The 21,491-nt window shown below is 40.9% G+C and overlaps 2 protein-coding genes across 8 annotated transcripts in view; both read right to left on the reverse strand.

Moving 5' to 3' along the window:
- Nucleotides 1-8,005: 8,005 nt before the first annotated feature.
- LOC120901844 (laccase-2-like) lies at nt 8,006-16,759 on the reverse strand. Its single transcript, XM_040310164.1, has 10 exons — nt 16,610-16,759; nt 13,289-13,454; nt 12,877-13,211; nt 12,561-12,772; nt 12,313-12,429; nt 11,005-11,134; nt 9,478-9,861; nt 8,688-8,918; nt 8,386-8,604; nt 8,006-8,303 (listed from the first exon to the last, which is right to left on the reverse strand). The coding sequence occupies exons 1-10, from the start codon at nt 16,731-16,733 to the stop codon at nt 8,110-8,112; spliced, it is 2,112 nt and encodes a 703-aa protein (XP_040166098.1). The 5' UTR covers nt 16,734-16,759; the 3' UTR covers nt 8,006-8,109.
- A 2,453-nt stretch (nt 16,760-19,212) lies between these two features.
- LOC120902868 overlaps nt 19,213-21,491 on the reverse strand; it is an 83,083-nt gene continuing 80,804 nt past the window's right edge. For all 7 annotated transcript variants that reach the window (XM_040311923.1, XM_040311920.1, XM_040311921.1 and 4 more), the window contains one exon: nt 19,213-20,272. In XM_040311923.1, coding sequence (XP_040167857.1) covers nt 20,073-20,272 — 200 coding nt within the window. In that variant the 3' untranslated portion in view covers nt 19,213-20,072. The remainder of the gene's footprint in view (nt 20,273-21,491) is intronic.

Here is a 21,491-nt window from a genome sequence, read left to right on the forward strand (position 1 = left end):
ACATTAACATAACGGAACTTTCATAAGAGATCTTCCAGATCTTCACCATGCGGTAGATCTTGGAGAAGATGGCTGAATAGAGACACAACACATACCATCTCTTCATTGGCTTTAAAACTGCATATGATACCATAGCCAGGATAAAACTGTATCACGCTATGAGCTCAATTTAGATTCCCGGCCAAACTGATAAGGCTAGTTAGAATGACTATAACCAACGTCACACGCCAGGTGAGGGTAGATGGAAACCAAAGGTTTGCGCCAGGGGGACGAACTTGCCTGTCTCCTATTCAACCTGGTGCTAGAGAGGGTCATCCGCGATTCGAGGGTGGAGACTGAGAACCATCTGCTATAAGTCAACAAAGATCGTGGCATACGCTGATGATATAGACATCATTGGTCTGCGGCTCTCCTATGTAGCAGAAACCTACCAAGGGATCGAGCAGGCGGCAGAGAGCTTCGGATTGCAGATAAACGAGGCAAAGACCAAACTGATGGTGGCAACATCAGCGGACCTACCAATAAATAATCCGAATCTACGTAGGCGTGACGTGCAGATAGGTGAACGCACTTTTGAAGTCGTCCCAGAATTCACCTATCTGGGGTCAAAGGTCAGCAACGACTATGGCATGGTCGCTGAGTTGTGCGCAAGGATGCTGGTTGCCAACCGGTCTACAGCCTGAAAAAGCAGTTCACCTCAAAGAACCTGTCGCGACGGACGAAGCTGGGACTATATAGTACCTATATAGTACCAGTGCTCACATACGCCTCTGAGACATGGACACTGTCCAAATCTGACGAAACCCTCTTAGCCGCGTTCGAGAGGAAGATGCTCAGAAGGATACTTGGGGCGTGTATGTGTGGAAGGACAATGAAGAAACCGCTATAAGGACCAGCTATACGAGAAGTACGGCGACATCACTGTCGTGCAGCCTATCAAGCTCGCCCGGGGGGCTGGTCATGTTGTACACATGGAAACGGACGACCCAGCCGGTAAAGTCTTTTTACGTAGGTAAGTAAGTTCTTCAACAGTTGGGTGAGTTCTTCTAAAAAGCTGCGTTGATTGCTTTGCAAACCGACGATGTGAATCTTTCGAGAAAAGATCTTCTAAAAAATATTAGCATAAATATTAATAAATAAAGCATATTAATCTTTTAATATTAATAAGTATTATAAAAATATTCATACAGCGATAACTACGTACTTTAACATCTCCTTACTCTACGCACCTCAGTCAAAATCGACCCAATTCACTCAGTTTGTTGATTTGTGTGCTTTGAGTTTTTACAAGAGGCTTGTCTGCACTTGTGTAACACGGTCATTTTCATACGACTGTATTATTGCCGTTGTATGTCTGTGTGTGTGTATGCTGCCGACGCGGCACGAATTTGAATTTTGATACCCGCTTTTTACCAATATTCTAGCCACGTCACTTGCCTGAACAACCACTCTTCAAAGAGTGCGGTGTAAGTGCTCTGTGCATAATATTACCAGCCATGCCTGACGAGGCCTCTTTTCGAGTTTCCAAAATTTTCCCGTACAATTTATTGCAAAGTTTCTCTCTCTCCCGTTAAGTTGCCCAGACTCCCAGGAGCATTGGAATGATGTCCCCCTAAGCAGGCCGGCTCGAAGCATAACCATGACGCAAAGACCCAATGTTTACCGAATGCATTATCGTTTTATGCGCAAATTGAAGCCGGCCGCTCAAAGCTATTCCACCACAGCAGACACGCCAGAAGTCGCTGCTGGCATATACAATTAACACATGGTACATTCTACTTGCGGAGAATTGTTGCTGTTGTTACTATTGTTGTCATTACTGTTCCCTATGTGCCAGCAGGCCATGCGTTAGGCGTAGTGAATCCTACAGGGCGCCTTTAAACCGAAGTCAGTAGTGCTACCCAAGCAGGCGTTGGAATTGCCAGTTGTCTTGAGCTACGATGTGAAGCTTTGATTAGCTGTGTGCGTGCGTGCTGTTCCGTTGGCTGGAATACACAACGAAAATCAGTACTTACCAAGTGTTTTTTTTACGTTTTGTTTTTCCTCGCTATCCTTTGGGAATTGATAGAACGCGATAAAGAAAAAACCACCGCAACGTTTCCCCTTGTTTGCAACGACACGACATGGGGTGTGATGGGTTTTACTTTCTCCCCTCTCGCGTTACAAGATTATGGAATGATGTTTGCGGTAGCTCATTCCAATTCTCGTATTCGGTGTGAGTGTAAAAGTGTGTGTGTAAGATGGCAAGCTCAGTGCAAATTAGTTCTGGGCTTGATTCGATTAAAATCTGTGACTACGACTTTGTGCCTACCGCTTTCGCGGCTTCGAGTGAGGGAGAAAACAGGCGGACGTAACAGCCCATGGAGAAAGGGTCGTACGGGTAAGTTGATCACGGTGGAATGTTATTGCACAAACATACACACGCACACACAGACACATACATATACACAGGATAATACACGCCCGGGAGTGGTTCATAAATTGAGATCCTTAAACATGGAGAGGGTGGGCGATTGAGAAAGGGGGGGGGGGGGGGGAAACAAGTTGGAAAGGCAAAGTGGAATTATGATTTCTTTTATGCACTTTCTTACGCGCGCTGTAAATTTCTGCTACTCCCTCGTGTTGGGTTCGTAGAAAGAAAAGCACGGTCCGATAGGTTGAAGAAGTTTGTATACTCTTTGTCAGGGGTGGGCAACATTTTTACATTGGGGATAGATAAATATTAAATCTAGGTGACATTTATTTTGTTATATTAATGCTAAATATAAAAATTTAAAATGTGTTTCAATTAAAAGGTTTACATTTTTCCAAACATCAAATTCGAATTATATAAAACTGTAAAGTAAATCAGCAGGGCCGTTTCTTCTAAAAAAACTAACATTTCTTCAATTAAATCATCAATTTGGCTTAAATATACGGCTTTCGTTCATGTTTATGTAAGATATCATGTTTGAGTAATACATTATAAAAAAAAAACAAATTAAAAAACACAATTTTGTGTTGTTATTTTTTGTATTTCATTAGTCATCTGTTGTAGATTAGATATTGAAGTAATAGTATCTTGTTTTATTTATATTACTGTCTTATATTACTGTCATCTTATTCATTTTCTTTCTATATTGAAACGTTACATACCGAGTGCAGATTATTTAAATGATATATTAAACTTCTTCGTAGATAAAAATAAGATATTAATATGAAGGATATTAATAGTCACATATTATGAGCACAAAACTTATGTATTTTTATCATTTGTTTTAGATATTTTGTATTGTTTACTATAAAAAATGCCTAAGCATACTTTAGAGAAAACTTTTTTAAGTATTTTTGCTATGATAAAACTAGTATTAAAGCTTACAGAACCTAAAAAGTTATTAGAAAAAACAATATAAATTATTCATATTTTTTAATTTTAGTTATTTAAAAATTAAAACAATAATTTAATTTTTACAAATGATATTGTTGTCTTCAAAATTTAAGCTCAGTAAACATTCCCATAAAAACGATCCCCCATACATTGCTTGCTCTACCCTGGCTTTGGTGAAACTGGGACGCGTTATTGTGGAAAAGAAAACACAACATTCCCTTCATTCTATCGCTTGGTGTTTTTTCTACTTCTTCATCATCTAAAGTACGTAACGATTTTAATCGCGACAATCATGAAGCAAAATTGTTCCTCGCCTCAATTTTATTTCATTTGTGCGGGAAATTGTCCATCGGTTTTCAGTCTGCAACACAAACAGCAAAGCAATCAGCAATAGTATTGTTGGGGTGGGGAATTTCGTGAAAAATTGCACCATGTGGTCTGGAAAACATTTTTACCGAAAAAAGGTGGTAATTCGTTACGGGTTGCAGCTCGTCGCGATAAGAAACAGTCGCCACACGCTTTGGATTTTTATTGCAAGCAAGTTAAATGAAAATTGTGCCCAGTCTGTTTTTCTTCTACATGCAAAATGGGAAAGTAGATTAAACATGATGATGTATTATTCTTATGGTGGAATCTTTTGAAGCGGTATCTACTGGGACATTGCGAGGGATATGTGTTGTGCCTTCTGGATGTAAGTCATTTCTCTGCATGTAAAAAATGCCTCTTAGGCCTAGATCTCCGTGTTCACTTCAGTTCAACACTTCAAACCGATTCTCGACTGCGTACAATAATTTGTGCTCACTCTTTCGCTCTCTCCCATTCTTTGCGTAGATCCTTTTCAAAACGCACGTCTAATGTAAACACGGTTTCCCTCGGTGCCGCAAATGCAAATATTTGCTCGCAGGAAAACTATATTCATGCCGGTGCCGGTAATCCTACCCGACTTTTCTTCCAACTAGTGCCAGTCCCTGCTCCAAGTCTGGTGCTGGCAGTGCGATCCAAGCCTTGAATTCCTTACCACGTTGATTACGGTTACCCTTACCGAGCAAAAGGCTGGCGTAGCTGGCGTTGATTTTTCCTCCCCATAACCCGAAGGTGTAGAAGTCGTTAAATTGTTCCAGCAAACAGTGTGTAGTGGCACACTTCCTCTCCTGTTCGTTCACGCTTTCTCTCTGGCACGCATCCCACTGGCAGCACACCCTTCCACAAATTGATCTGAAAACATCCCGGGCGATTGCTGGCCGACTGCTCAAAGAGCCAATTAGGCAAATTACAACGGCTTTCCGTTCCCGTGATTCTTTGACGGTCGCAAAGGGGAAGGTGTACGCGGGGGGGAAATGGGTTATGGCGTGGTTGACCCGAAGACATTTGTACGGTTTGTTTGCTTCCTCGTTTTAGCAACAGTTGTTTGCCAGGCGAAAGGGGGCCTAATGCGTAGACTTGTGACTTTACGCAAATTACGGAGGACAAATAACAGCTGCTCGATGATGGTGGCAGATTGGCGTTTTGAATGTTTGAGGGCGTATCGGTGAAATTTTTGTATAATTTATTGGGCGTTTGCGTAGGCATCCTTATGAGTGAGGTGAGCAAATGATTTGGATAAATCTTTTTAATAATGTTTTTTATATAAAATCAAAACAAAAAACCGTTACATAAATGTGATGTGATTTCAGGATCACAGAAAACATTTCGGCTGCATTTACATAACGGCTTTAGCGTCTGCACATGCTCTTTAAACGTGTCCGTTCCACGAAAAGCCTTGGCGTTGGCTAACGTCGTGGGCCGGTACGCATATTTTTGCGTCATCAAATATGGAAAGTGTGGTGAAAAAAAGGAAAGAAAGAAATGGCTTCGAAATGCCAATCAGTTTCGGTTGATTAGAAATTTCAAATGAGGAAACGGGTCGGCCGTCTGGAGCGTGTCATCGGCGTTCCCTTGACAGTGCTAACTGGCATGTTTGAAGGGTCAACCCGGCATGTTTGTGGTAGTAGCATAGTGAACTTATTGCATGATTGTACCAGTTCTCATGAATAGTAATTGGCGTGAGGTAGAAAAATCCGCTTCACGGTACTATTTATAACCATCCTTTGAACACGAAGAGGGAAATGTGTGAAGATTAAATGCAAACATGAAAATTTGTGGAGTTTGAATAAGCAATTTCGTATCTTCTGCTGCTATTTCATAATTCCAGCTAGAATATTAGCTACATTAAGTTTTAAAAGGCTTCTAAAAACATATCTGTTTTGTGCTCAAATTGCTCCCCACTTGCATTGGTACTAAATACAATTCAAACGTTTAAATGTACTAAAACCTACCCCGGCAAACCGCGGATTGCATATTTTCCAAGCGCAAATCCTGCCTCGTACTGCTTCGGATGAAACAAAATTAATGGCAACGCTTTTGTTTCCTTCACGAGCGATATTGATAATGCCTGCCCCTATTGTTCCATGCTAGCACAGCGCTAAGCCCCAACCCAACGACCAGCAATTGATACGCGATCAGATAAGCTTTCGTTTGTGTTCAGGGGATCGTACGAGAAGCACAACAAAGCATTCCGTTTAACCAAAAGCACACCACCACGGCGAAAAGCATAATGGGGAGCGATGTGGCTCCATCCAAAGTTACGGGCGATTGTGAGCGATTGAGCGGTGTAATTGCGTGTGGCGGTGATTAAGCTGCAACTAATAAACCTGTGCGCTGATCGAACCGGTGATTGAGGGTTGGAAATCGATAAGTGAATGAAGGGTAATTGAACATGGGAACGCTAATTTACGAATACTGTTTCCGTGGCATCAAATTCGTAGAATGAACTGGTAGAATGTGCATAAAACCCGGCTTGTGGATTGCCTTTGTTGGTATTTGATGGTGGGATAGATTAAAGATGTGTTTAACTAGTAACACACTGTGGCAGATTGATTGGAGCAACATCAATCGGCACCAACAAATCCTTCCATGACCTTTCATTAACCAAACAGGCAGTTGTACATTTACTTTGTAGCGATTTTAAGAATTGTTTTTTGTTATTTTTTGTAAAACGTAAAATTGTACAATAATATTCAATTTTTATATTGCACAAGTAAGGTAACAGCTTAGAATCTAATGAAAGTGATAACATTTTAATGGCAAAGGATTTTTTTACGCACAAAGCTCATTTCAAGAATTGTTCAACAAACTTAACATACTATTACTTCCAATAGCAATGTTGTTATACATCTATTACAGGAAAAAGCTCCCAATTTCTTTAAAAAAAAATCTTTAAATTTGAAGTGAACTTGTTAGTAGTGCATTAATTTTCGAGATGAGCATTGGATTTCGAGTGTCTTCTTATTAAATCAAATTTCCTGACCATTCAATATGGAGTGATCAACATTGCGTATTTTTTATATTTTAACAAGCTAAATTATGATTTTGGTCGGTTAGGATTTTTGGCCGGTTTCGTGGTACAGTCGTCAACTACCTGAGGATCTATTGCGTGGCCCTTAAATCCTATCATCACTTTTAGTTGCATTTCAACATTAACGTTTGCATTTAATAAAAATCGACAAAAATTTTCATCATTATCATCATGAGTCAGCAGACAAAATTTGACCCCTCTATTAGTCGAACTCTAACCGTAATGGACAAAAAAGTGTAGTAAATTCGTTTGAAGGCGTGCGTAATCAAAGAACGGCACCCCGTAGCATCTAAAACGGACTCCGTGCGGCAGTTTGTGGACGTCATATACGCCTGTTTCGGCGTCTACAACACCTTGGCACTATTAGACAACAATCAGAGCATCGAATAGAAAGCCAAGTTCCAAATGCCCGACGACCCTGAGCGACAAGAAGCTTCAAATGAAGGTCCAGGGAATTGTCGCTACTTTGCTGTGTTAGCTTGGCCGGGACTGTATCGATGCAACCGGCCAAACGGTGAAATAGTACCTGCGAATCATGAATAAACATATCGGGAAGTAGAAATCGCACCAGTGACGCCAAAACTCGATGCGACCATTTCAGGCGAATTTCAGCGGAATTTCGATATGACACCCTAGTACCCGAACTGTTCCAATTTCCCCCTAGCTGCGTCCGATCGAAATTTTCTGCACCAAAATGATGCAAAAGTTCTATTCCAACAAATTTCCAACAATCCACCATGGCGAAAATTCCAAATAATTGACGACAGGCAGCTCGTAAGATTGTAGATTTATTTTTGCAAGTAAACAAGTGACAGGGACATGGTGGCATATTTTAAAATAGGAAATACTGTTGAAGAGCAAGCCTTGAGTAAAATAGTAGGCTATGATTATTAATGTAAGATTCTAGAAATATAGTCTTGTTCCAACCAGCAACCTTTACACAGCTACTCTCTACAAATACGATTGATTTGTCCATTCTCCAATATGGTTTCAAGTAACCTTTTCAGCTTCTTATGTTTCGCGAATAATTTTGGATTATCGAATTTCTCTAGAACTTTCACGGAAGTTTGTCAACTGCGTGCATTTGTATTGTTATTATTATCATTTTTTATACAAACCCGTTCCAACTTCAAACTAGGTCAATAGATAAAAAAATCGTCCTGAAAGATTCTTGGAAACGTGAGCGAATAACAAAGAATCACTGATTGTAGCTCCTGAAGCATCAGAACGCAGGAGAGTTCGGATTTTGGAAGATAAATTCAAAATTTATTCCTACCCTAGATAGACATACACATACACAGACACTGAGAAATACACTATAGCATAAGCTTTGGCGATAAATTAAGGATCACAGCGCATTACGGGCAACCGTACCGTTGGTGCCTTGCGCGTCACCACCAGTATCCACCGGTGGTTCGAAGCTACCGCAGCGTGGAAAGTTGGCCGGCGGCTTGAGCATCTCGTCCGGTTCGCCAATCTGCAGCACCAGCCCCATACCGTCGGCCAGATGCCATTCAAAGTGACAGTGCACCAGCCAGAAGCCTGCGGAGAAGAAAACGCCGTCACCGTTGTCGTAAGACTCTGGCCGAGCAAAATTACCCGCCCGGCCGCGACCCCCACTTACCCGGATTGTCCGCCCGGAACCGTATCCTAACGTAGCCCCGGTTCGGGATGGACTGCGTGTCCTTGTACGGTGGGCAGTGGGCGTTCGGGCGCCGTACGGTGCGTAGATTCCGCAGGTAGGCAATCTGATCCGTAAGGATGTCGCTCGGGAAGCTGCCCGAATCGGTCACTATAAATCGATGCCCGTGCAGATGAAACGGATGGTAGAACTTTTGTCGCACTGCAAACAGAGGGTGGGTGGTTTAAACGATGGGAGTGAGACACAACCCGGCTGGAACTAGAGTCCCGCCTCGGCACACTTACCCTCGGCCGTATCGTACAGCACGATCTCGATGACGTCGTTGTGTTTCACCTTCATCCGGTGGGTGCAGAAGCACAGATGGTCGTCCGTGCAGTACGCCGGCCGATGACTGACGTTGCAGAACTGGGCATTCTCGTCGACTATCAGCTCGGGCTGGATCAGCAGCGGGAAGGAGGGCGGCACGAAGCTGATCATGTTCGTAGCACCGATCGTGTTAAAGCCCTCCCGGACAGCTGCAAAGAGCGAATGGAAGGTTGCATTCCTTTTAATTGCTGTGCTTGGGCTGTCTGTGGGCGTCTGGGATGCGCCCGGCCAAAGCTCCAATTATGGGCTCTCGTATATCAGAGACCGGTTTACTCCGTTTGTCCGACATGATGGTTAGCCCCTGGGAAGGGTGGAAGAAAATAATCACCCTCAGGTTCCTCAGATTGAGGTAGACGGGAAGCAATCGAGTAAGCCTCTGCATAACTCATTTAATTAGTGACAGCATCTTCATTAAATCTTGCATATTTTCTTGAGCCTTTTACGGAACACGCGCTGCTCTACTCCACAGGAGCAAGTTCGTGCGGCTATCAACGATAAATTAAATAACTTCTTAATAAAGCCTTCCAGCTTTTAAGTCATCTGACAAGCCAGCAACGGCAATGTTGCATCTCTACCAAAGCTGCCCACTGACTGACGACTCCACATTAACATGCAAATAGGTATGTGAGTTTACCTAAACCGGGTCACTTTGTTTAACGTTTATACGCACCGGGCACGATATCCGATCCCGATACGGGGTTTACTTACTTGCGTAATGGCTGGTGCCACGGTCCGAGAAGAGCAAGCTATTGTTCGCCTCGATGACGTGAAATCCCAGGAAAAAGGTACGATCGGGCACGGCATCGATGAGGCCGGTGTCGCGGAACACCTCGTACGCTTCCAGGTCCGCCGCACAGATGTACGTATCGTTCGGCGTGTAGCAGGGTGCGGTCTGGTGGTTAAACACGATACCATCCGGATACGGCTCATCGTACGTCGGCATCGGTTCCGTCGGGTAGGCCAGCGTTTGCTCCACCGTTAGGCCAGCGGCCGGGATGGCCGTTTCCGGCGTGCGGTAGGACAGGATGGCAAAGTCTTCCACCCGCATCTGATCGCAGAAGCCGATGCCGCGGACACGCACCCAGTAGTTGCCTGCGATAGAGAAGGGAAACGGGTTTAAAATCAAAAGCGCAAATGGGGAAATGGCCAATAAGAGAGAGAATGTTTTCTTTAAGGAAGGTCATTTATTTCTGCGCGATGGAGCAATGTGTAAATAACAGGTTATTTTGAATGGTTTTTTACTATTCCTGTAATGGCTACCACGGAAAATAGAGGAAAGATTGATCATGTCCTAACTCAGCAATGATTGGAGGTATGGTCAAACTGCAAATGAAAATTTGCATATTTTGTAAAATCAAACGATAGGCAAACTTCATCAATATGTTTTATCAACATTTTCTCACAATTCACCATATTGAAAGAGGTGGGGAATTGCAAAAATATTATTTAAGTGTATTAAATCATAACTCTAGCAATTTAAAAGGAATTTTGTCCATCACTCTCAGAGTTCAAATAGTTTACATTTTGGTGCATTAAGAATGATATTTCCGTATGGTTTGATAGCCAAAAGAATCCTTTAAACTTTCACTCTACCACAAGCCAGGACTCCACAAGCCTTCTTAGGTTCCGAATGTCTTCTTCTTTTTATTTTCGGCATAACAATCGCTGTCGGTCAAGGGCTGGCTGTGCCAATTGGCTTGGGCTTGGCTTTCAGAGACTTATTGTTACCATATCAGGATAGTTAGTCCTACGTAATGTATACCTAATTAATGGATACCTGTGTCAATATATGTATGTCTTTAGTTCTATTTGTAGATCAATAATTATTTGCTTCTATATTTGCATTGGGCGAATGTTTAGCCGATTTTAACTGTACGGCTGATTACGTGACACACAGCAATTGACTCATCCGATTTATTGAAGGACCGTACTTATTGCTAAGCTTACTTCCAGAAATACACTGTAAAGTTACAGTTAGTTCTGGAGCGTGACAAGTGACACTATTGGCTCGTTTCATGAGGAAACACATCTGTTTTGCTGGTCTATTTTGATAGACAGACAGTAGTGATTTAAGGGCACCAGATCGGTACATAACTTTATTGGCGGAGACAATTGAAGACATAATTAGCTAATTGGTAAAGTGCACTTAATGTAGAAATCAAACAACATGTAATTAAAACATTCAAAGGTGTTTTTAACAGTCAATCAACAAATAAAGTAACCGAGTAAACTTACCTGGCGGTTGATTGGCAGTCAGTACGAAATCATAACGTTCACCAGAGATGGATACGAGTGTGTCTACCGTATGTTGGGGCTGCACAGTACCTCCATCAGTCGAAATGATCAGCATACTGTGGTTTTGAATCTATCGATAAAAAATTAGGGAAAAAGGTAGAAAATAATCTCTTATTTGATAGATGCAATGTCTTGGTTACAGGGTTTCTATGTTTTTATTTCGTGATTTATGTTTTACTTTCCGATTTTTTTTCGGTTTTATTTAAAGATTTTTTGCCATTCCCGAGCTATTTTTTAAATCGGAAAAATAGAATATTCGGAAATCTGATAGAGCATACAATATTTCAGAATTTTCAGCCTGAGTTTGTATAATTTGGCTAGTTTTGCCCGTGATTTTGTATGGAGTGATGATGCAATTTCAGCCGGGTTAATAGCTACAATCGTCCAAACAGCTTGTTTGCATCTATACGCACTAACAAAAATCCAATTAATTTTATGGTGCTTTTAAAGTATTGAATGGTTTTACACAGAACTCGAAAATCGAAAAAACGCCCATAAATTTATTCCATTTTGTTCGAAACCAGACACGATTTTCTCTTGTACAATTCCATAGCCATCAGTAACTTTGGCAATCATCCCAACACCAGCATGACATGGCAATTGATTTCAATTATTCATATTTGGCAGAGGGCAATTCTAACAAAACAAGAACTCACAATCGTGCAATCGGAAAGTGTGCTTCGCAAAACCAATTAATAAAGTGAGGAAAAGCATCATTTTAACCATGTTGCCTTTCACCAATGATGCGCTCGAAAACGTACACATATTCGGGGGTAAACATTCAATCCAATTGAAATATCGGCAAAAAAAAAAAACAATAGCTGTAACTTTCCATCGTTTTAAAATGCAACGATAAGAACAAACGCGCAACGCTTCGCCGAGCAGTAAATCCCCATTTAAAAGCTCGCCGTAATTGAGAAACATTGTGCACATTGGCACCAAATTGGCACCTCGTTTCGGGTGGGGTCGCATTGGAAATGCAACAAAAAGGGGGAAATTTCCACTCAAACAAACTGCAGTGTTCCCCCTTCCAAGAACAAAGACACAAAAGTCCCGCTGCTGCGGGTGTAAACAGTATTTTCCATTTTGGCTGACCGAAGGTCGTACTGTGTAATGCTGCGACTGGAGCGGAGCGGATGCTATAAAGCACGTAACGTAATTATAATATTTGAACTACTTTTCGTATTAAAAAAAAAAACACACACACACAGACTAGCACACAGAGTGCAAACTGCGCAGGCCACGTACCTGCATCTGAAACGGACAGTACTGGCTGCCGCTGCTGATCAACCGAAAGCGGTACTGCTTGCCATATTCCACCTGGTACACGGTCAGTGGGGCGTCCGCTCGAGTGCCGGTCGTTTCCTGCAAACGGTAAGGTGAGGTGATAATTTTCGATAAATTTTAATTTATCAACAACCCCCCCACCAACCACCATCCTCCGGTCAGACGACCAGCGTGTGGGGTCTGTGTGGGCTTAAATTCATTATTCATACATTAAAGTACCGCCCGCGGCCATTGATGAGGATGGAGTCGACGCGCATCGAATCGGTCTGGATGCCGGGCACCCACTTCTCCACCATGTCGAGCGTCCAGTCCGCAATGATGATCCGATGCTCGGACAGATCGTAGTCGTAGTGTGCCTGGTTGAGGTCGCTCGGATCGCGCACCACCACCATACCGTAGTGGCCGTTCGCTTTCTGGAAACCTATGGCGTGTGGGGGGGCACAGGAGACAAACAATTTAGCAGAAAGTGCATAGAAAAGGGTGGTAGGTGTGTGGATTCGCTATGCGTTTTCTATTATCACTTACCCGCGTGTGAGTGATAAAACTGGGTGCCCGCTTCCACGGCCGTAAACTGGTAGCGGAACGTGGTGTCCTGCGGTATGGGGCACTGCGTTACCATCGGCACACCGTCCATCCAGGGCGTTGCCTTCTGGTGAAAGCCGTGCCAGTGGATGGTCGAACCGAGACCCTCGAGCTGGTTCTCCACGTCCACCACGATGGAGTCGTGCTTGCAGACGTGTATCGGTGGTCCCGGCACGCGCCGGTTGATGGCGAATACGCCTCGCTCCAGCCCGTTCGCGGTGATGCATTGCGGATGGAAGCAGTGCGCTCGGTTACCGAGACGACAGTCCCAGCAGGCACTGGCGTAAGAGACGATACAATAGGAGAACATGAAACAAAACGTAGCTGTTGTGAAGAGAACCAACCCCGCACTTACGAGCCCATGGTGGCGTAGTTTTCCAGCTTCCAGCGAAAGTGGCAGGTAAGCGGTGGGTCCCCGGGTACGCAATGCCGGTCACACTGGTCGCCCGGCACGACCCGCCGGACGATGGGCGGTACGGTGGCGTTGTCCGCGAGTAGCAATAGCTGCGGCCAGAGTCGGGCTGTGGAGAGGGAATGCGTTGATGAGTGGCGAGCTGAGTGGGATTTTGGAGGCGCTTATGGTGTGCGGTGTAGCACAGGCAACTGTAGCGCTGCTTGTTGTTACAACGGTTTGCGTTGAGTTTTGGGAAGCAACGGCAACATGTTGTTCTGTGATTTGTTTGTTGTTGATTGAGCAAGTTTTCTCCGAAAAGCTTGGAAAATAATTTTCTTTTGTTGAAGAGTTTGTGAGCTTCTTTGGGCATTTCAATTCGGGTGGGTAATTCGTTTCGATATGCAATGAAGATGAATTTTGGGGTATTCTTTGAGAAATGGACTGTAGAGATGCTGTGAGTTTAGGAACTGAACGCTACAAAACTCGAGTTTATTAATTGACGTTGAATGAATGATATGTTTGGAATGTTTGCTATAGCATGTAGCACGTATCAAACTAGAACACTGAAATGTAGATATTTTATAACTTTTGCTATGAAAGATTGTCATTGTAATGAGGTATTCCTTCTTTTTTAGGACTTATTTTCGAATGTGGTGTTAGGTCTATTGGGTCATTAAGACCAAATCCAATGTATATACCCTAATTTCAAAGCAGATTTAGACAAAACCGCCAACAATTCAACCATTATTCACAACCTTTAGCACATGTATAATTGATTAACTCATGATTTGCAATGCTACAAAATGATTAGATTAGAAAGGTTCTTTCTACCCTTTATCACTAGGTGTGCTGAAAGGATTAAACCATAAGCAGTGTGGTGTGGCGACGTTTTTGTTTTTCTTCCCGACACACTCCCAAGATTTGCGTCTGGGGGTTTACCATTATCACTCGAAGTCACAGACCGTGCTTCTAAATCACATTCGCTTAGGTGGTTTTACGCACAACTTTGCCGTACGTCGAACGATCGTAAAATAGTGTTACATAAGGTGATTGTGCTTCTGCTTGCCCCTTGTTACTGCGTGTGTGTGTGTCTAACATATGTCACATTTTTTGATAAAGCACCGTAACACAACCGAAACGCTGCCGTTGGATGCTAAAGGATTCGTTGAGGTAGTCCCCGTGCGCTTGACTGCACATCAAAGTAATCAACTAAGTAATAAAAACAAAAATCCACTTATATCAACACTAAATTTGATAAGTTGGTAAGTTTTATTAGAGCAAAACAAAAAAGGCAGTTAAAACAAAAATCGGCTGATAGTTTGTTGATTTTGGTAACAGTTGCGAACTACAGACGGTTTGTTTGAGCATACATACAGTGTGCGGTATATTTTTTTAAATTTATTTTGGAATTACAAATAATATTTTGATAATGTTTGCATGGATACAACATTTATTTGAAACCAACAAAACTGACAAATGGAAAGCAAAAATGTTGGCAAAGTTTATAGATTGTTTTTCTTGTTCGATGTTTTTCATTGTTATTCATTGTTGTTTATTAAAAATTACCCGTCCACTAAGGAGGTTTCCAACGAGATCCTATTTTAGTACTAATTTCTTAATATGTGTCTAAATGTTGTCGCGCTTAGGTGGCCTAGTCAAATAATCCTTTGATGTTCGTTAAATCTCCCCGTCATGATGCTCATGGTGGCATTTGCACCATATTGTGTTATGTCTCGATTCATATAGTTTTCTACGTTGCCGTGATGCTAAACGAGGAACGAAAAAGCGTAATTTGTGTAAAAAATAATAGTGCATCAATTGTCTCTACCACCAACCCTGCAATGAAGCTTACTTGAGAGTCTCTACGTGTTTTTATGTTTTTATGCACATAATGTCGTCAAAGTCTTTCGTCATCTTGAAAATCAAACCTTGTGCTCAATTTGCACGATCGATGTTATCTTCCATATGTGGTTTAAATGTTAACTTAGAGTCAAGTATAATGCCAAGGTCTCGCCTGTTTGTCAATGTTTGTTTACTAGATTTGACTGTTTGTGTTAATTTCAGTTGAGTTTTGGATGGTCTTGAAGCAGTACTACGTGTTATAACCATAATACAGTCGTTGCCACCTAATTTTGGCTCTATGGCATCAATTTTTGACAGTGCGCATCAATTTTTGACTCTAACGCACCTATTTCTGTCTGTAAATCATCAATGTTTCACTCTTGTAGGAATGATAATAATTTTACAATGTATATGAGCAGATTTTTGACAATTGTAATATTAAATCACATAAACAATAGCATATTGCCTTACCTAAACAGTTCTAAAGCATAGACCTTAAAGCAACAATACATTTTAACATTACGTTAGGGTTTGCGTTAGGATAAAGCATATAACCTTTATGGAGAAATGTTACACTGACGTCAATAGTTCGCTGCAACCAATCAATCAAACCTATTATAATTTCGCAACCGATAAAAATTGATTGCTAAATTTAGGGGGTGTGTCATTCGATTAACTGAATTTTTGTATTCAACTTTTGTGTGATTCCTATCAAAAGGAGTAATGGCAAAAGTCATAAAAGTACGCAGTACAAACAACAGATATAACACAAATATTACATCAATATGCATAATAACAGATGCTTTACTTGATGACTAAATCTTGCTAGACATCTGTTTTAAACTTGATCTTTATTGGCAATAGAGTTTTCAGCATAGTCTATTTCCTCCATTGCTGGTAAAGCATTTGCGATTCCACTTTATAATTGAGTTTATAATCGGTCTGCCGAATATTTTCCCCACTTTCTAGAACGATTCTCTTTTATAACATTCCTTTGCGAAATGAATGAATTGTGACGGATAGAGAGCAAAACAAAAAAACGACAAGCGATAGAACCTATCAGACACAGACAATCTTAATCGAATCGCGCATTGTGGCTATGGTGATGAAAGATACAAAAAACAGTCTATTCCATTATCAGCTGGAATTCGATTTTTTATTTCAAACGAATTATCGCACAATCGGTCCATCCAGACAAGGCCGGACCGGAGAGTGAACATTTGCTATTAAAATGCTCAGCTCTAACACGAATGAAACGGTTCTAATGTTACACAACATAAAGAAATGTTCGCAAAATCGAGATAACTTTAAAATCAATAACACTTTAGTTACACAGCTTTTCTTCAAATTGATCATGAATTTTATGCACATTGAAATAATCTTCACTTGAAAGATGTAATCAAAAGCTACTTCAACCTTTTCACAAACACTGCAACTCACCCGGTTTAGTTGACAACGGCAGCCCTACAAAACAGTCCACAGCAGCAGGAAAGCACACCAAAACGCCCAACGATATTAAAAGTAATTGTGGCCCCGGGCCCACTTCAGCACGTCTGAGAATCATCTTACAAGCGCGTGTCCGATCGCGTGCCTTCACCGAGCAGAACTAAACATGAAATGAGTGCGCTCCCGTCCAAAAATGTACCACCATCCGCTTGGCCGCTATCAGCGCCTGCGGCTGGGCTTGGGTCATTTTTTATTCCCTTGGTTCAAATTAATCAAACGAAAATTTGTCTCCTATTACAAAAAACGTGTTCCAATGTGTCCAGGACGCATTCTAATCGTGAGTTTGAGAAGAAAAAATCTGGTATTTTAGTTGCCCTTCCGATTGGTTGAAGTGGAATCACAGTTTAATCAGCAGTAGCGGGTTATACTGGAGTCCATTATCACCGTTGCGCCAGGGTGTGTTGGGCGGCGTTGGAACGTTTTTGTTGTCGCGTGGCCACAAGTAAAAGGGTCTCGAGCGTGTGCTGATGGTTGTCGAGGCGAGTGTTTTGGTTTATTTTGCATGATCCGTCTGATTGTTTCATTTAATGTGTACGGTTCGTTGGTAAAGGAGAATATGGGTTTTTTACAAAACGATTGATCTCATCAGCGGGTTATACATGCGGTGATTTCAACAGAACAATCATAAACATGCGATCTTTCAGGCATAACGAAAAAAAGGTGTGTTTTGGTGGTTGCGGGTGCTGATGAGTGTGACGTACACTTTCTATTGTTCTTAGAAGTCTTGGAAGATTAACACTTAAATGTGTTACATCGCAGAGTTTCGGGGAAACAAAAAATCTGCTGAAATTATTATGCACGCTTTAGAGGAAATGTTTTCTTCTAATAACAATGACTCGTATGATCTGCTGAAAGAGTACTTAAGGATTGTTTATTGCAGGCGACCCAAAAGATGTCTGCGGCGGTAGTTCTGGTGACTCTTTTTCTTGGCGTCTTGATTTTCGTACAAAATAATGGCTTACTACGCAATGATTGTTGACAACCCCCTTGGGAACCCTTCTTTTCCCCACAGCCAAATGATGATTTGTCAATATATAGTGTAGTAATTTAAAGATTTTGCAAGGCACCAATGCCAGGAATCATAACCACACCTGCAGAATACTTAGCTAGCTTAAGGGAAACGGTAAAGATCAGCTGAATACCTTGAAAAGATGCTGCAAAAACTTTTTGATTCTCTCCATGATTTTTGTTATGTATGAATCATACACATTTTGGCCACAAAAACAGTGTTTTAATCGATGGGTTCAAACTTATTGAAAGAACTATAAATTATTGAAAACAAAAATATAATGAAATGAAACAATATTATATGTTTCTTTGTATCAACTGGCGGAACGAAACTGACTTATGGGTGTGGAAAATCCAACCCTGGCGATGAATTTTGTTCCACGGACAGGATGAAATTTCAGCTTTCCGATTTAAATAGAAAAGCGGTTATAAATAGAGTACGATTGAGCTTGTGAAGGTCCAGCTTTCGGATTAGATTTCAGAGATGAAAGCGGAAATAGGTTTGAACGATACGATCAGTCCAGTTAAAATCTTACTTCTACGGGTAAATTAATCCAAAGGTCTGACGGATGATTTAAAGGAAATTTATTCTTATTATAAATTTGTAATTCGCATAATTCACTGAAAGTGTACTCATGAAAGAAGTGTAACAGATTACAGGCGTAAAACTCATTTTGTAAATCACATAAACCAGTTGCAATGAACTCTCTTTAATCTGCAGCCTTTGCAATTTGAAAACATTCAGTAATTTGAACATTTTAAACAGTCTCTTCATTTTCAGAACACTTTTGCTCTTCTAATTTGGTGAATTAGAACGTTCTGAAATCTGTATTTCTCTTTTTAAAAAGGGCTACCAGGATGTCGGAATTCATTTTTTACGTAGTCAGTACTTCAAAATAGATTCTGTTCACTATTGGTTTACAATATCCTTTTCACTTTAATAGCGCCTTAATTGCTAATATATTTATTGGAATTGGAAATAGTAAAAAACTACAACATAAAAACTCGATTCTGTAATACAAATTTAGTATAATTAATTCAAATTATTGTTAATCTTTCTTCAGCTTGTCCTAACAACACATTACAGTAAAGCAAACCACATATTGAAGGAAACATAAACTAAAACCATCCATTGAAATTCGACGATTTAAATTACATACATACTTACCGAGAAAGATTGCTTTTCTCAAAAAAGCCACGTGATATCTTTCACATCAAACAGCACAAGCATAAGAAAACAAATCGACAAAAAAGAACAGAAACGCAGAACAAATATATGGACATCAAACGGTTTCTATGGAAGCGCGTTTGCTACTATTCTGCGAAGCAGCAACCCGCCCCACTGAATCGTTTTACAAAAGCTTTCGCTCGCACGAAGCTTACAGGAAGAGAGTTATGTTGATGATTAAAAATTCCTTCTAGAGTTTTAAGAAAGAAAAAGCTTGCCCCGTATCGTATGCAACATTTTACTCGGAAACAGAATATTTAGAAGAAAAGAAAAAAAAATACACACATACACAATTGATGGCTGTTTGTTGTTGAGAGTATTTTCGTTTTTCCGTTTATTGAGTTCTGAATACTTCCTGTATATGAATAATACTTTTTTCATCCCCGTTTCTAGCCCTCCCATATGCCCCAAACACTATACCACTCACCTCATCCCATTTTACGAACGTATCTGCTCCCTCTCAATCAGATAATTCTGTTACCTTCTACACCCGTGCGTGTGAGCTTCTAGCTGCTCTCTCTCTCTCTCTCTATACACTTCTCCAGAACATTTAAATCCATTTTCCCTTCACCGTATAACATTTTCTCTATCTAATCAGATTCTTATTATATCTTTTTGCATGTGTTTTTGGTTGTTGTTAATTATTCGTATTTTTCTGTGTCCTTTTTATTCAGCTGCGCTCAAAACACGCAGCAAAGAAAACGAAATCGTTCCGATTTTTTCTTTTTTTGTTCATTTATTCTTCAACTCGGATGTACGATTTTTTCCACATAAGAAGAAAAAACACACCCTTCTTTGCTTTAGAACTATGTGTGTGTGAGAGTCTGTGTGACGCAAAACTGAAACACCAGAACACTACGCGCTGTAACATGCAAGGTGGAATAAAAATACTGTTAGATTTCTTTGTCTATATTTCCTCCACATGTGGCCCACATGGTGTGCGGATAGCTCTTCCCTTTTGAACTATAATACAGCTTTCCATTTCCATTGCCACACACTGCACTTTGAAGCGATCGCTCTGTGTCCAATGTATGCTCTGTACGCCGCAGTTTTTGCAATTTAATTTTTTTCATATAAAACATTTACCCACATTTTCTCTTGCAACCCATTCATCCACATCCCCCCCTAGCATGATGCACCACTTATTAGCGACATTTCGTTTCACCGACGGTGTGCGAACGAACGACCATCGTACATCGGCATCATCCACTTCATCGCAAACAGCAGCAGTAGCAGTGCCGGAACCATCAAGCCGTGGGCCGCAGTAGGACGCTGTGGGTGACTTCCGCTACGGGACGATGGTTTACTGCCGTCGTCCAGCTGGCTGCGGTTGGCGTGCTGCATTGCTGCCGGCTTCTCACCTGCGCACGACGAAAGCAAACGGGAAAAGCAGAAATGGTAAAAGAATTTATTTAGCAGAAATTACATTAGCTACTATTTTATTTAACATTGTTACTGTCGCTAAACGATGCAATTTGCATGATGTTGCTTCGGTGTGGGGGGAGGAGATTGTGACATCGTTTGACGTACTGTGACCGAGCTTTATGTGACCTTTTTGATCCTATATATGTGTGTATGTGTGTGTGTGCTTTTTTGTTCGCAAGGAATTTAAAATAGAAAAGCTTTTCCAAACGGAAAGTTACTCGCTCCTTCTCCAGTTTGACACTGTTTCTTCAGCTTAGTGCAAAGGTTTAAAAATATGCATGTTTTAACATCTGGTTGGAAGTTGGAATATTGCTGAGCTAATGTTACAAAAATGCGCATGTATGCCAATTAAATTGCGACTGGAATGGAATTATGGGATTAGAAAGTTTGCTCACAGCTGATGCGGCAAGGTACAAGAGTTTAATGCGGATAAAGCGTAGAGCTACATGGGATAGGATAACTTTTCTGCAGCTTTTTGTGAAGAAAAATGTTTGCCAAAACAGCTCAAACAAGTTACTTGCTTATAATAGAATCCATTCAAACAGGAGAAGTTTGAATGGCTCAAGTTAAAAGTCATTTTTTGAGAAAGGAAAGTGTATCTGTTTGACTTTATTTTCAAAGTGAAACTATGGGATTGATAAATAAATTCGTTGAATTCGTTTTTAGACGTTTTTAGGGTTCATGTTTTAGCTTAAACTTTCACACTCTGAATAACAAATGTTTAAAAGAGTGTGGTTTTTGCGGCTTTTGAGCCTTAAATTAGATCACACTAAAAACCAAAAAAATAGATCACACAAACATTCAACACATTTCGCTAATTTTACCAAAGAAAGGATTCCCTTTGTTCGATGAAAGGAAAGGTCCAGTAACATGATATCCAATGATGGCTTGCTTTGATATTCTTTTAAAATAATTCTCCACATTGTACCCATGATTGGACATAGTGTTGTTCATATAAATTAATGTTGTCCCTGTATCTAGGCAACTACATCGAACGTTCATCTGCAATCAGTTGAAAAGAGACGCTTGAAACGTTCGATTAAATTAAATGCAATCCAAAATTAGCCTCAAACTCCATCCATGACCTTAAACCTCAATCAGCTTGTATTTTAAATTCCAGTTTAAACATTAATTTTTTAAAGTTAGTTTCTCTCT

This window comes from Anopheles arabiensis, chromosome 3 (genome assembly GCF_016920715.1).
Source record: "Anopheles arabiensis isolate DONGOLA chromosome 3, AaraD3, whole genome shotgun sequence".
NCBI classification, from domain to species: domain Eukaryota; kingdom Metazoa; phylum Arthropoda; class Insecta; order Diptera; family Culicidae; genus Anopheles; species Anopheles arabiensis.